At 34.6% G+C, this 13,198-nt stretch overlaps 1 protein-coding gene across 1 annotated transcript; it reads left to right on the forward strand.

The window, feature by feature from the left end:
• The first annotated feature begins 3,678 nt into the window (after positions 1-3,678).
• LOC137824282 (3-ketoacyl-acyl carrier protein synthase III) lies at positions 3,679-10,889 on the forward strand. The gene is made up of 8 exons (XM_068629856.1): positions 3,679-4,131; positions 4,339-4,487; positions 8,834-8,970; positions 9,228-9,333; positions 9,415-9,533; positions 9,841-9,905; positions 9,988-10,210; positions 10,310-10,889. Exons 1-8 carry the CDS (start codon positions 3,974-3,976, stop codon positions 10,529-10,531), a joined length of 1,179 nt encoding a protein of 392 aa, XP_068485957.1. The 5' UTR covers positions 3,679-3,973; the 3' UTR covers positions 10,532-10,889.
• Positions 10,890-13,198: the final 2,309 nt, after the last annotated feature.

Raw genomic sequence — 13,198 nt, forward strand, 5'->3', positions numbered from 1 at the left:
CCAAAAGGTAATAAATCCATTGGTTAGAAAGAAGACATTAACTTCAATGATGAGATAATCTCTCTAATTATTAGATTGACAACAATTAGAGTTGTTTTATCCTCGTGTGCTGCATTTGATTTGCATATTGAGCAATCAAATGTAAAAACTAATTTTCTTAATGGAGAACTTGAAGAGGAAATATATATTCTCAAACTAGAAGGCTTTAAAAAACAAGAAAACTTGGTTTATAGGTTGACCAAATCTCTATACATTCTAAAATAGGCGCCTAGGTGTGGATACAAGAGATTTGATTCCTTTATTAGTAGCCTTGGTTACAACAGACTAAGTTCAAACCATTATACTTATTACAATAGGTTTGATGAGAATGATTTTATCATCTTATTATTGTATGTGGATGACATGTTGGTGTAGGCCCCAAGAAAGCTCGAATCCTAGAATTGAAGGCACAATTGGCTAGGGAGTTCGATATGAAGGATTATGACCAACAACTAAGATTTTAGGGATGCAAATTCATCGAGACAGAAAAGATAGGAAGATCTGGCTTTCTCAAAAGAATTACTTACTAAAAATATTGTGGAGCTTCAAAATCCAAGATTATAAGACAAATTAAACCCCATTTTCTACCCATTGTAAGTTATTCTCAAGTATGAGTCCTAGCAATGAAGCATAAAGGATGGATATGTCTCGAGTACCATATGCATTAATAGTGGTAAACCTTATGTATGTTATGATTTGTACAATATCAGACATTGCACAAGCAGTGGGATTTGCTAGTATATCCATGGAAAATTCAGGTGGAAGGCATTTGAGTGTTATTAAGAGGATCCATAGATACATCAAAGGAACCTTAGGTGTTGCATTATGTTTCAGAAGATTAGAATTAGTCTATAAAGGCTATGCTAGTTATGATTTTACATGTGATCTTGATAACATGAGATCTACTATTGGTTATGTGTTTACAAGGAAGCTACTTGGATTCAAAGATTGATTAATGGAGGAACTTGGGCATAAGCAACAAAAACTTGTTGTATATTATGACCGTTAGAGTGTCTTGCACAATGCAAAGAATTATGCCTTTCATTCCGGGACAAAGCACAAATGTACGCACTACCATTTTTTTCCGAGAAGTAGTAGGAGTGTGGATATACAAAAGATTCAACACCAATGAAAACTAGCAGATGTTATGACAAAGTCGGTTAACATTGATAAATTTATGTGGGTTTTATCTTACTATGACCTGTCAGGAAAATAAGCAACATGATGGTAAATAATAAAGTATGGTGTGAAAATTTGATTAATTTCATCAAAATCTTCAAGTGGTAGAATGTGAGAAAAGAAGTCTTACATATGGGAGAATTTACTTTAGTCGTTACTTTTCATGTTATAAAATGAGCATATTGTCTCCTTAGTATGCGATAAGTGTCATATTTCAGTAATATTTCATATTAAAAGACAATCACTTATGAATATTTATTGATAAAATAACTATAATTTAACCCATAATTTATGAATTCAAACATTTTTACATATTTTGTGATTATAATATGAATAAGAATGATTTATTCCCAAATTTATGTTAATTTCAGGATTCTATGGGAAAATGTAGATGAAATGGCTAAAGGAGAATAGACAATATGAAAAGGAAAAGCTGGAATGCTAAAAAACTCACCCAAACTTGCTTGAGCTAGAAGCACTCCAGAGGAACTCACCCAAGCGAGTCCAATCTCACCCACGCGAGATCACTCCAGAGAGGTTGGGCTTTTTCTCGTCCAACTCGTCCAAGCAAGTTGTAACTCGCCTAGGCGTGAAGTCACATAGCCCAAGGCCAATTAAGTTAAATATAAGGCGTGAGGCATAACCCTAAACATCATTGGGAGAATAAAAGGAGATATAAAACCCTAGAGGAGACAATTGTCAAGGAGAAACATCATGAATTTTATTTTCTTGCTTTCCATGCTTGTAATGGCCAACATGAGTGGCTAATTCTATCATTTGGGATTGTGAGTAATATGTTCAAACTCATTGAGGTGATATTTAAACATAATAGTTTGTTCTTGATTGATGATTGGTATTGTCATTTTATTCTTAATGCTTGTTTTATCATGATTTTGATCCTTAGATTTGACTGAAAAGTACTTTTAAGCATCTGACCTAAATGATAATGCTTAACATATTTGAATGCTAGGAATGAATTTGAAATGTTAATTGCTATAAACATCTGCTTGTAACAATAAGGAGTTTTTATAAATATGCGAATAATCGATATTTAGGAGACTATCTTAATAATTTTATATGCAAAGAATCGATTATATGAGCATCAATATCAATCAAAGATAGAATATTACATGTTTTTCAAAATACAAAAGAGTGAGAAGGATGAACCCGAATATCAATTTTCCCAATAAAATCAAACAACTCTTTAATTTGCTTTATTTACATTCTTGCAATCTCATACACAACAAACATCCAACAAACTTTTACTTATTGTTTTCTATTTAGTGAATTTTATACTTGAGAATTCGACTATTCCTTGTGAGTTCAATATTCGTCCTTAGGGACAATTAGGTTTAGAGTTACTCATATTTTTCGTGAAGGGAATGCATGTGCTAATAAGTTGGTTAATTTAGAATTTATTCATAAAGAATCATTTTATTGGTATAATAGACTTTCATCTACTCTATTCTTATAATTCTTTATGAATAAGTATAGTCTACCTATGTATCGTTTTTTTAACATACGAGTTTTGGTATAATCCCCCCATATTTTTGTATTTTGTTTATTTATTATTTTTTTTATAATACTTTTTTTTCATGTGATGACAGATGATTGTTGTTAGTTGAGGTGTCAACCTAACTGAGATGTCAAGTTGCATAATGATAACTAACATAAAAACTTTCATATATAAAAAAAAAAATCCTTAATACCAATTATTTGATTGAACGCTTGTCACTAAGTCAAAAACTATAATTGATAGTCCAGACACAACCCTTTCTATTTAAGAACGTAACTCAAACATTCGATTCAATTGTGACTTAATTCACCTAATTTACACCATTCAACAATTTTTGGGTTTTTCAAATTTCTTCAGTTTTTAACCTACCTAATGTCTTATAATTCACCAACTTCTTGTCCTTTTTTATTTTCTTAATATTTAACTAAACTTTAATTTCAAAGTCTCACTCACCAATAATTCGGTCAGTTTAATTTTCATTAATTAGTTGCCATCTTAGTTGGTTCCCGTTAATGTAAAGCTCCAACTTTAGGATATGCCAATACAACTATTCTTTTCTTTTCAGTACTTTTTTTCTTCTTCTGATTTTATCTCCATAATAAATATATATTTATTGGGGTGAAAATAATCTATTTATGTAAGAGCAACCATAACATAAGATAAATTAAAATATATAAGTTTTATGCAACGTTAAATTTCTAAAAGATTTGTGAACTAAAATCAAATTAGAAAACTTCATAATACTGCATAACCATAACCTGATGATATAATTATCAAGCAAATTGATAAAAAAATTGGTATGAGTATCATAGTTATTGAAAAAACTTAAAACTTTCAGTGAGTTTCATTTGGATGATAATTGTGATGACTTTTTTTATTTTATTTAATTTTATTTCATGTGACTGATAATATTATAATTATAATATAATTGATGAAAAGATAGTAGCAGAAATTCTTAGATGTGAAAATAAAATTGGCAGACAATAGGAGAATAAGAGCATTGGAGTTACCGTCAAAAATAGAGAAACAACATTGGAGTTTCCTCAAATCCCATCCTTAATCGCTCGCTGCCGAAGATCATTGTTGGCCCCTCTCTTTCTCTGCGATGCATTCATTTATTCCTTCTTCTCCACCGCTTCATTTATATACTACGAAGCCATAATCTCAACACATTTAATCACGCATATTCTCTTGTTGGTGTTCCACACATATACTTGCTTCTTCTTCGTCTTCTTGTAAATGGCGAATGCATCTGGGTTCTTCACGCCTTCGGTTCCCCACTTCAGAGTCAAGGTTCGGCCTTTCGCTACTGCCATTGGATTCTCCGCCAAAGTCGTTTGCTTTGGAAATATCGAAGGAGCTGACAAACATGCTACTTCCAAATCTTCCATACCCAGGTCGCTTTTTACCCTCTGCTTGATCTATTTCTGTTAAAGTTTCGATTTTGAATCACACCCAACTCGGTTTTCTTTGCCATCTGTTGAGGCTAGCACCATTTTTGACTTTGAAACGTTGGTTCTAGTTCTAGGTTTGTTAATGCTGTTTGGGATCACAATAATTTTTTTGTTTGTTTTTCCTATCATTCGTATAATTGAAGTGTGCAGGCTTGTCAGCAAAGGGTGCAAGTTAGTTGGATGTGGCTCTGCTGTGCCAGCTCTTGAGATTTCTAATGATGAGCTTTCGCAAATTGTGGATACTTCTGATGAATGGATATCTGTTCGAACCGGGATTCGTAGACGACGGGTTCTTTCAGGTTAGTCATTGCCAATGCGTTAGTGATTAGTCCAATGTTTCATTCTAGTGCTATGAACGGATAGGTAGGTACAGTGGTTAGGATTTGATTAGATTACACTGCCTGCTTTGCTTGCAATTGAAAATGCAGCATGCCAGGTGTGTGCTTGCTTGTACTTTAAACAACCGTGTTCAATACTTTATTGTAGTTGCTTGTGTTTTTATCTAATGATTGAAATGGGAAGTCTAGGGATTTCAATACTTCAATCGTATGTCATGCAAAATCATGGAAAAGAGAATTGTGTCAACGATGTTATGAGTCATACTTTTACTGAGGAGTAGAACAAACACAGCTTTGGGGGTGAGGGCAGGGGAGTTAATGGTGCTGCTCCAATCACTTTCGTCTTTTATTGTGACTTATGTGCTCCATTAATTTGCGACAAATCAATTATAAACACCTAGCCTTTTAACGTCAGCCAATTTCATACCATTTATTAGGTGTTGGAAAAACCAGCTTAGTTGTTGATTTCCTATATCAGACAGATCAGTGTTGCAATGAATCTGTGTCTAGTTGCTTTATGGCCATCAAATTCAAAGTGATGTGGTGCAATGGAACTGTTTTGTCCACTTGTCACAACTGGCGTTTCATAAACTGCTGATTTCATAGTCATAGAAAATGATTTTTAAGCTTAACTTAACCCTTGCTAGGATACCATCTTATTAATGGAATAATATAGTTCAATTCCAAACAACGTCAAGGCCAAGATCCAGGATAAGGAGGGTATTTCCCCGAACTAGCATAGGTAGATCTTCATTGGGAAACAACTTGAGGGTGGGAAGACCCTTGTTGACTATAACATTCAGAAGGAGTCTACCCTTTACCTTGTCCTCCGTCTCACGGGAGGAATGTAGATTATCGTTTAGACTGTTGTGGTTAAGACTCTTACGGGTAAGACCATTACCCTTGAGGTGGAGAGCTCTGAAACCATTGACAATGTGAAGTTGAAAATTTAGTACAAGGAGGGCATCCCACCGGACCAACAAAGGTTGATCTTTGCAAGGAAGCATTTGGAGGATGGGAGGACCTTGCTAATTACAATATTCAGAAGGGGTCCACCCTTCATGTTGTCCTGTGTCTTTGTGGGGGCTAGGGGAGATATCGGTTTGATGTTAGATGGTTCCTGAACATTTAAAAGATTGCGATGTGAAATGGGTCCTTATTGAACCTTTAATTAAATTTGGTTTATGTTGGGCTGTATTGTCCTCATTGATAAGATGGCATTGAAGTTAGGGTTGAGTTAGATTTAAAGTTCATTTTCTAAGATAGTATCAGAACCTATCCTAGTGAGGTTTGTTGGGGTCTATCATGCTACTCGCTATTGGACTATTACTGGACAATCCACATACATCTAGTCTCATGCTCAAAAAGTTCTATCCTCGGCATGAGAGTGTGTGTTGGAGATCCTACTTTGAATAGAGATATGACTAAATTATAGTACCACCTCACAAGTTGGTTTTGTAAGATGAATTAGGTTTAAAGTCTACCTTCTTAGAAGGAACTATTATTTAAAAAGAAAACAGAAATTATGCTTGGCCTCCAGCCTCAACAATCTTCTAGTTCTTTCATCAATAGGAACTGGTTAAATCTTTGGTGGATCATGGATATTAGAATCTTGATTCAAATGAACTATTGCTTCTAAAATTTACCAACTAGGACACCTATGTTGACAAGAGTAAAAATCACAACAAAAGTAAATGCTTTCTGAATATGGAAAACAAATAAACAAGGTCAGTCCATCTCTGATAAGCTACAGCTTAAGAATACATTTTTGTCAAGATGTCCAGGCAAGTCTACCAAACAACTTAGCCTCTTAAAAACTAACTGCAACTAAGAGATACCCTTTTCCCCTTATCCATCACGATAAAGAGTTAAGCTAACCCGTAACCATCATATACACAGCTCAGCCGCAACCATGTGCCATAAGGGGAGGCAGTCTAGTACTAACCACTCTGACGAAATTAGTGGAAATTGAGTCATCAAATCATTTTAATGCAATTTCTATTGTAGAAAACCACAAATAACTTATCTGTATGTATTCAACATAAATCTAACAATACAAGTGTATTCAGGCACCAAATACAAACATATCCGAGTGATCCATCCCATAGTGCATTCATCCTACCTGATCTAACACGGTGAGCGGAGGACTTATGAAGAAACCTTCATCATTACAATTCTATCTGCCATGCCCTTATCTTTTCTTCCTTGATTTGCTGTATACATGGAAGATGGAGAATGGGAGAACTAAATGGATATGGTGGAAGGTCCATCTCCATCTTAACAATATCCCCAATATCTAGCTGCAGCTCTAGAAGCAAGTGAATTCCAAATTCATAAAAATGCTCGCTTTATCCTTCTTGTAATCTTCTTTCAAGCTCATTCTCTAGTTCTATAATGTTGCCAGCTTGAACCTAGTGTGTATACCAACTTATTAAGTTAGCTTTCTCTAGTATCATGTGTGATGCAAAAACATGTTTTAGTCTCGTGCCTGACACAATGACGTGGACCATTACACACAATTATAAGAAATAAAACTCCAAAACTATACATATCTCCCATCATATTCTGGTGCGACATAACTCAGTGTTCCTCTCATGCTAGTTGTGCTGCCGAGCTTGTGGCTGAAAAAATCTCTACTTCTCCTCTCCCTTTTTGATGGAATAAGTGCTTCTTTGTCCAGTCTCTTCTGAAGCTGAACTCCCCATCTTGATCACTCTCATTATCACCCTTGATAGAGAGATGGTTGTCGCCAATATTGAAGAACTTACTGAAGTGTTGGGATTGAAGTTGAAAACAGACCCAAGAGAACCATAGTCAGGCCCATATGTTATAGAGATTAAATTTTTTATGATTCTTAGTTTGTTATATTTGTTTTGCCGCATGTGTATTCTGTTATTCTGTTCCTCCTTTTACGGGCAATGCTTGATGTATTGAACCCATATATACGCCTTGAACAGAAATGAAGGGGCAGAGAAAATATCAGTAGATTTCAATTCTGTTTTTAGAGGTTCCTTGTCCTTGAAACCAAGGATTGTTTTCTGTGTTCATCTCAATTTGGTGAGGGCAGACGACACTTGTTCTCCTCATTAGGAAGAAACTGTGAAAATCTTACCCGAAATCAATCAGACAGACCTTTCAGAAAAAGTTGATTCCATTCTCAACCAACTATCCACCCTTGCCATTACCCAGCCTTCTTCATATCAACCCTCCTCTCCATTCTTTTATGTCTGCAAAGTTTCAAACTTGTATCCAACTAAAAAATGGAGCATTTTCAAGACTTTCTTGCACTAAGTATGTCTTATATTGGGGTGCAATAGCATCATGGTCTTTTATCATTAGGACTTGAATTTTATGTCGCTATTTTCTCATGAACACTGTTCTTTCTAACATCCCAATCAGTGTTTGGTGGACAAATATGACTCCTGTCCACCCTATAACATAGTTTTTACTACATAATTCTTTACTTCCTTCTATTCTCCAGTACCAGTTCAAATAGGGACTCCTGCAAGCTTCTATTTGGCATATACTCATACAGCAATTTCCACGTTGTAACCAAAAAGGGTCATCAGAAATGGCGACTTTAATCCTCCAAGAATCTGCAGCTCTTTTTGAGGCTTTTTACTGGGAAACAACACGTGTAATGGCAATCAACTTGCCCTTTTTAAGTATTCATCTGAAAACAGTGCCCGAGCCACCTTTTGTATGAGTGGTTGTGATCCAAGGTGCTTTTGACTGAAGAGAAAGTTTTGAAGTAAAATGATTGGTTGGGATCAGATAGACGAGGGAGAGAAAAGGAAAGGGATGCTAAATACAAGTGAAAGTGTCATACTTTTTGTACTTGGGGGAACTTTACATTATAGTTATTATTAGGCATTTCTGATATTGGTTGAACTGTTGAAGCATGAAGATGAGATGTGACTCAAGAGGTTTTCTTTTATGTGCTTTTATTTTTGTCTCATATGCCTTCACCATGCCACATGCAATTTAGGCTAGTCACTGGCAAATGGCAGTGGCATTAGTCCCATCTTTCATTCTAGTATAGTTGCTAGAAACAGATGATAGGTACAGTACATTGGTTAGAGTTTGATTTGATTACGCTGCTGATCTCAACTTAGTCTCTTTATGATAAATTGGCAAGGCAAAGTTTAGCATCTCAAGAGGGTGAAGCTTCAATTTATGTTGCTTTGCCTTCTGTATAAACCCAATTCTTGTTTTCAAAAGATAATCCTGTCGAAACTTGTTTGGTTTTGGAAGTTTTATAGTATAGTGATGTGCTTGCTTTCTGTTGCTTGATGCTGTGTTTGCAGGCAAAGATAACTTGACAACTTTAGCAGTAGAGGCAGCTAGGAAAGCACTTGAGATGGCAAAGGTAGACTCTGATGATCTTGACCTAATATTGCTGTGCACATCAACACCAGAGGATCTTTTTGGTAGTGCTCCACAGGTACGGGTTAAGATGTATTGTGTTGAGAATAATTCTCAATTCTGCTGTCGTCTTTACCCTTTCCTTGTAATCTCTGTGTGTGTGTGTGTATACATAGCCACATGTTAAGGATTAGTGGCATATTTGAGCAATTATGATGCTGCAAAATTGCTCCAGAAAGGATTATAGTATATTATTGCACTCTTGTCTCTCCAAGATTGGGTATCTCTTTTCATTTATGAAATTTCCAATAATTTTATTGTCTTTACAACTTGCAGATTTCAAAACAACTTGGCTGCAAAAGAAATCCATTGTCTTATGACATTACAGCTGCATGTAGTGGATTTGTCTTGGGTTTAATATCAGCTGCTTGTCACATTAGGGGTATGAATTGGTTGTTTTTATTGGCTTAATAATTCCTAAATATGGTGAAAATAACCATTGCTCTTTATTGTGTAAATGCAGGAGGTGGATTTAATAATGTTCTAGTTATTGGAGCAGACGCTCTTTCACGATATGTTGATTGGACTGACAGAGGGACTTGTATTCTTTTTGGGGATGCTGCTGGTGCTGTATTGGTACAGGTAATTATATATCTTCCTGGCATTTTTGAACATTGTGGCAAATGTCAGTTAGAAATTTGTATCTTGTTTCTTGACTATTACACTTAGCTTTGTTGGTTATGTTTGTCTTATCTTTATTTAAAGTTCAAAATTGCAAATATAATATCAGATAATTTTCTGAAAAGAAGTCTTCCGTCCTAAATCCTCTCTAGATTTTATTGTTTCTTAAGAAGGACAATGAACTGATACTTTTTATTCATGAAGAAGTCATTTATAGTTAAGGGATATAAATTGACGCCTTTGCTCTGGTACCATCATTGCATTGCAGGGCTGCAACAGTGAAGAAGATGGTTTATTAGGTTTTGATTTGCATAGTGATGGCAATGGTCAAAGGTTTGTGCTTCTCACATTACTCAAAAGAGTTTTTGTCTTCCTATAAGCTATGTAACTAAGCACAGACTCTTCCTTGGAGTAGGCACTTGAATGCTGGCATTAGAGAAAACGAGTCAGGTAATGCATTGGAATCAAACGGTTCTGTGTTTGGCTTTCCTCCGAAGCCATCCTCATATTCATGCATTCAAATGAACGGCAAAGAAGTCTTTCGCTTTGCTGTGAGATGTGTACCACAGTCAATTGAATCTGCCCTTGAAAAAGCTGGTCTCCCTGCTTCTAGCATCGATTGGCTACTTCTCCATCAGGTACGCTGAAATTATCTATATAATCACTTTTGCTAAGTGGTAAGATTAATTTTGTGATGTTACATTCACTTAGGGTGCCTTACTTGATAATAAGTGCAGGCAAACCAGAGGATTATTGATGCAGTTGCCACTCGGTTAGAACTCCCCTCAGAAAGGGTGATATCAAATTTGGCTAACTATGGTAACACAAGTGCAGCTTCCATTCCCTTGGCTTTAGATGAAGCAGTTCGAAGTGGTAAGGTTAAGGCAGGCCAGACTATTGCAACTGCCGGCTTCGGCGCCGGTCTGACATGGGGTTCAGCAATTGTTCGTTGGGGCTGAATGCTTTTCTTTCACACCAGACTTCCAAATAGAGAAGAAGTTCAGTTGCAAGTGCAGCTATCCAAATGCTCCACATTCTTACACATTTGTAGAAAATGGGTTTTGGGGAATTTACCTGAGGATACATATCATTAACATCCAACACTCCCTGAACTTGTCCCTTTCTTTTTCTCTTCAATTTATTGTCTTCACTTCACTTTCTCCTTGGTGTACTTTTTTTTCTCAAGTACCAATTTTTCTTTTAGGCATGTATTTGTCATTCAGATTTATTCTAAACGAGGCTCACTATTTTATGTTTCTCAATGGTACTTGTAATTAAAATGCAGCATGCCAAGTGTATGCTTGCGTATACTTTAAACATCCTTGTCAACTATTATCTGTAGTTTCTTTACAGTTTTTTCTGATTTCAACATTATTTCATCAATTTTAAAAACACTTTTTTTTCCAAAAACATGATCTTGTAGTTCATTCATCTTGGTTAAAGCTATGGGAAATCCAGACTATATACACCAGATAGTATAACCATGTTGACAAGAGTAAATTCAAAACAATAATAAATGCTTTCTGAATATGGAATACAAATAAACGGCAATTACTTCCTGCACCCAATCAATTGCTTCCTGCACCTGACAAACTCTTTTTAAAACTTCATTCTGCCCTTGTCTTTTTTAACATTTGCAATTGAAGCTTTCGGACGCCCATGTCTGTAGAAGGAAAATGGCTTACGGATATCATCATCTGGAATAGAGTTTTGCATTCTGGATGTACATATTCAGAAGAGTTAAATGTGTTCTGGATATGGGGATGTGGAAGTATACACACAACCTTTCGGACGAAGCCATCCGCAGCACATAAATCACTTTTGGATAAGAAAATCCAGAAGTCAAAAATCACTTCCGCATAAAAGTATCCGGAACGCACAAGGCATGTTAAAACTCACCTTCTCTTCTCCGGTAGTTTCGTTCTCTGTCGCTGTTGAACTTCCTCACAGACAATGTCTCAGTGACCACAACAATTGACATCCTTCTCTCCTGGGTTCGTGTTCATTGAAGGGCTCGTTCAAGTGAAGCTTCCGCTGCCTCATAGGAGAAATGAAAACGAGAGAATGGGAAAACGACGGTGGCTGCTAGATTGAGTGCGAGAACGAAAACGAAGGAGGCGGTGACGGCTGCTGCATTGCCTGCGAAAATGAAGAGGGTTGGGTGCTGTGATTGAGGGCAGATTTCACTTAACCTAATTTCAATTTCATTAAGGACATTTTAGTATTTTCGCATACACAATTGGGTCCAGTCTAAATTGATCGGGTGAAGGGAGAATCGGCTCAAATAAACAAGTCAATTTTCTTCTCGGAAAGATGATGGACTAAGTAAGAACGTGCTTCTATCAACAAGTCATGGCAAGCCTACCAAACAACTAAAAATTTGTTTAGATAATTTTTGAAAAGTTATTTTACGAAAATAAAATAAAATAGTTTTTTCATAAACTAAAATAAACTTATACATAATTTGTTTATCAACTCATGAAAAAAATTCTATAAATGATTTTGTCCTTATCTTATCTTTAAAAGTTTTTGTGAAGAAGTTTATTAACATAGACCTATTTTTTTAAGGATTAAATATGTTTCTTGTAATTAGTTTAAATTTTAGATCTCCTGGACACTTGTAATAAATAAATTATTGGAATGATGTATTGTTAAAATTTTTTACATGACAAACAAATTTTAAGTATGAACTACAATGAGTACTTGTAATAAATAAATTATTGGAATGATTTATTGTCTTTTTTTACGTAACAAACAAATTTTAAGTATGGACTAGAATGAATACCTGTAATAAATAAATTATTAAAATGATTCATTGTCAAATTTTTTATGTGAGAAACAAATTTTAAATATGACTAGGATGGATACTTGTAATAAACAATTATTAGAATGTATTTATTGTGAATTTTTTTATATGACAAACAGATTTTAAGTATGGACTAGGATGAGTATTTGTAATAAATAAATTAAAACAATAATTTATTGTCAATAATTTTTTCATGTAATAAACAAATTTTAAATATAGATTAAGATGTTAAAATATATTAAAGAAATATTTAAACTTTTTTTAAGCATATGTCATTATATTTGTGAAAGTTGCAACACTATAAATATCAGCCTTCTCTATGATGGATTATATGTCATGTGATGTCAATTACGTGGATTTAGAATTATTCATAGCCATATTTTATAGAAAGAGATTATGACATTTGACCTCATGGGATATATGGGACATTATGACATATATGGGAGATAGAGAAAGTTTTAACAAAATTGAAAAAGATGTATCATATATTTGATTTATTTCACTCCTGTTTATTATCTATACCAATGAAACACTTTTTTATTCATAAAACTGTCGCGTGTCACTGTTAAAATAAAATATATAAATGATCAAATGAAAACGATATTTAAATATATGATTAACCATATGTTCCAAATGTAATTAATTATAAGAGGATGAATACTTTTATATTTTTAAAGTTTTACACAACAACATTTGAAATTATGTACAGTCAAAATTCGTATATAACATCAAAAATTTGTATGTAAAACATAATTACATACGAATTACATACAAGTAAAAATCCATATATAAAACTGTCGTAAATAAGTATTATATACGG

This window comes from Phaseolus vulgaris, chromosome 8 (assembly GCF_051622355.1).
Source record: "Phaseolus vulgaris cultivar YP4 chromosome 8, ASM5162235v1, whole genome shotgun sequence".
NCBI classification, from domain to species: Eukaryota; Viridiplantae; Streptophyta; class Magnoliopsida; order Fabales; family Fabaceae; genus Phaseolus; species Phaseolus vulgaris.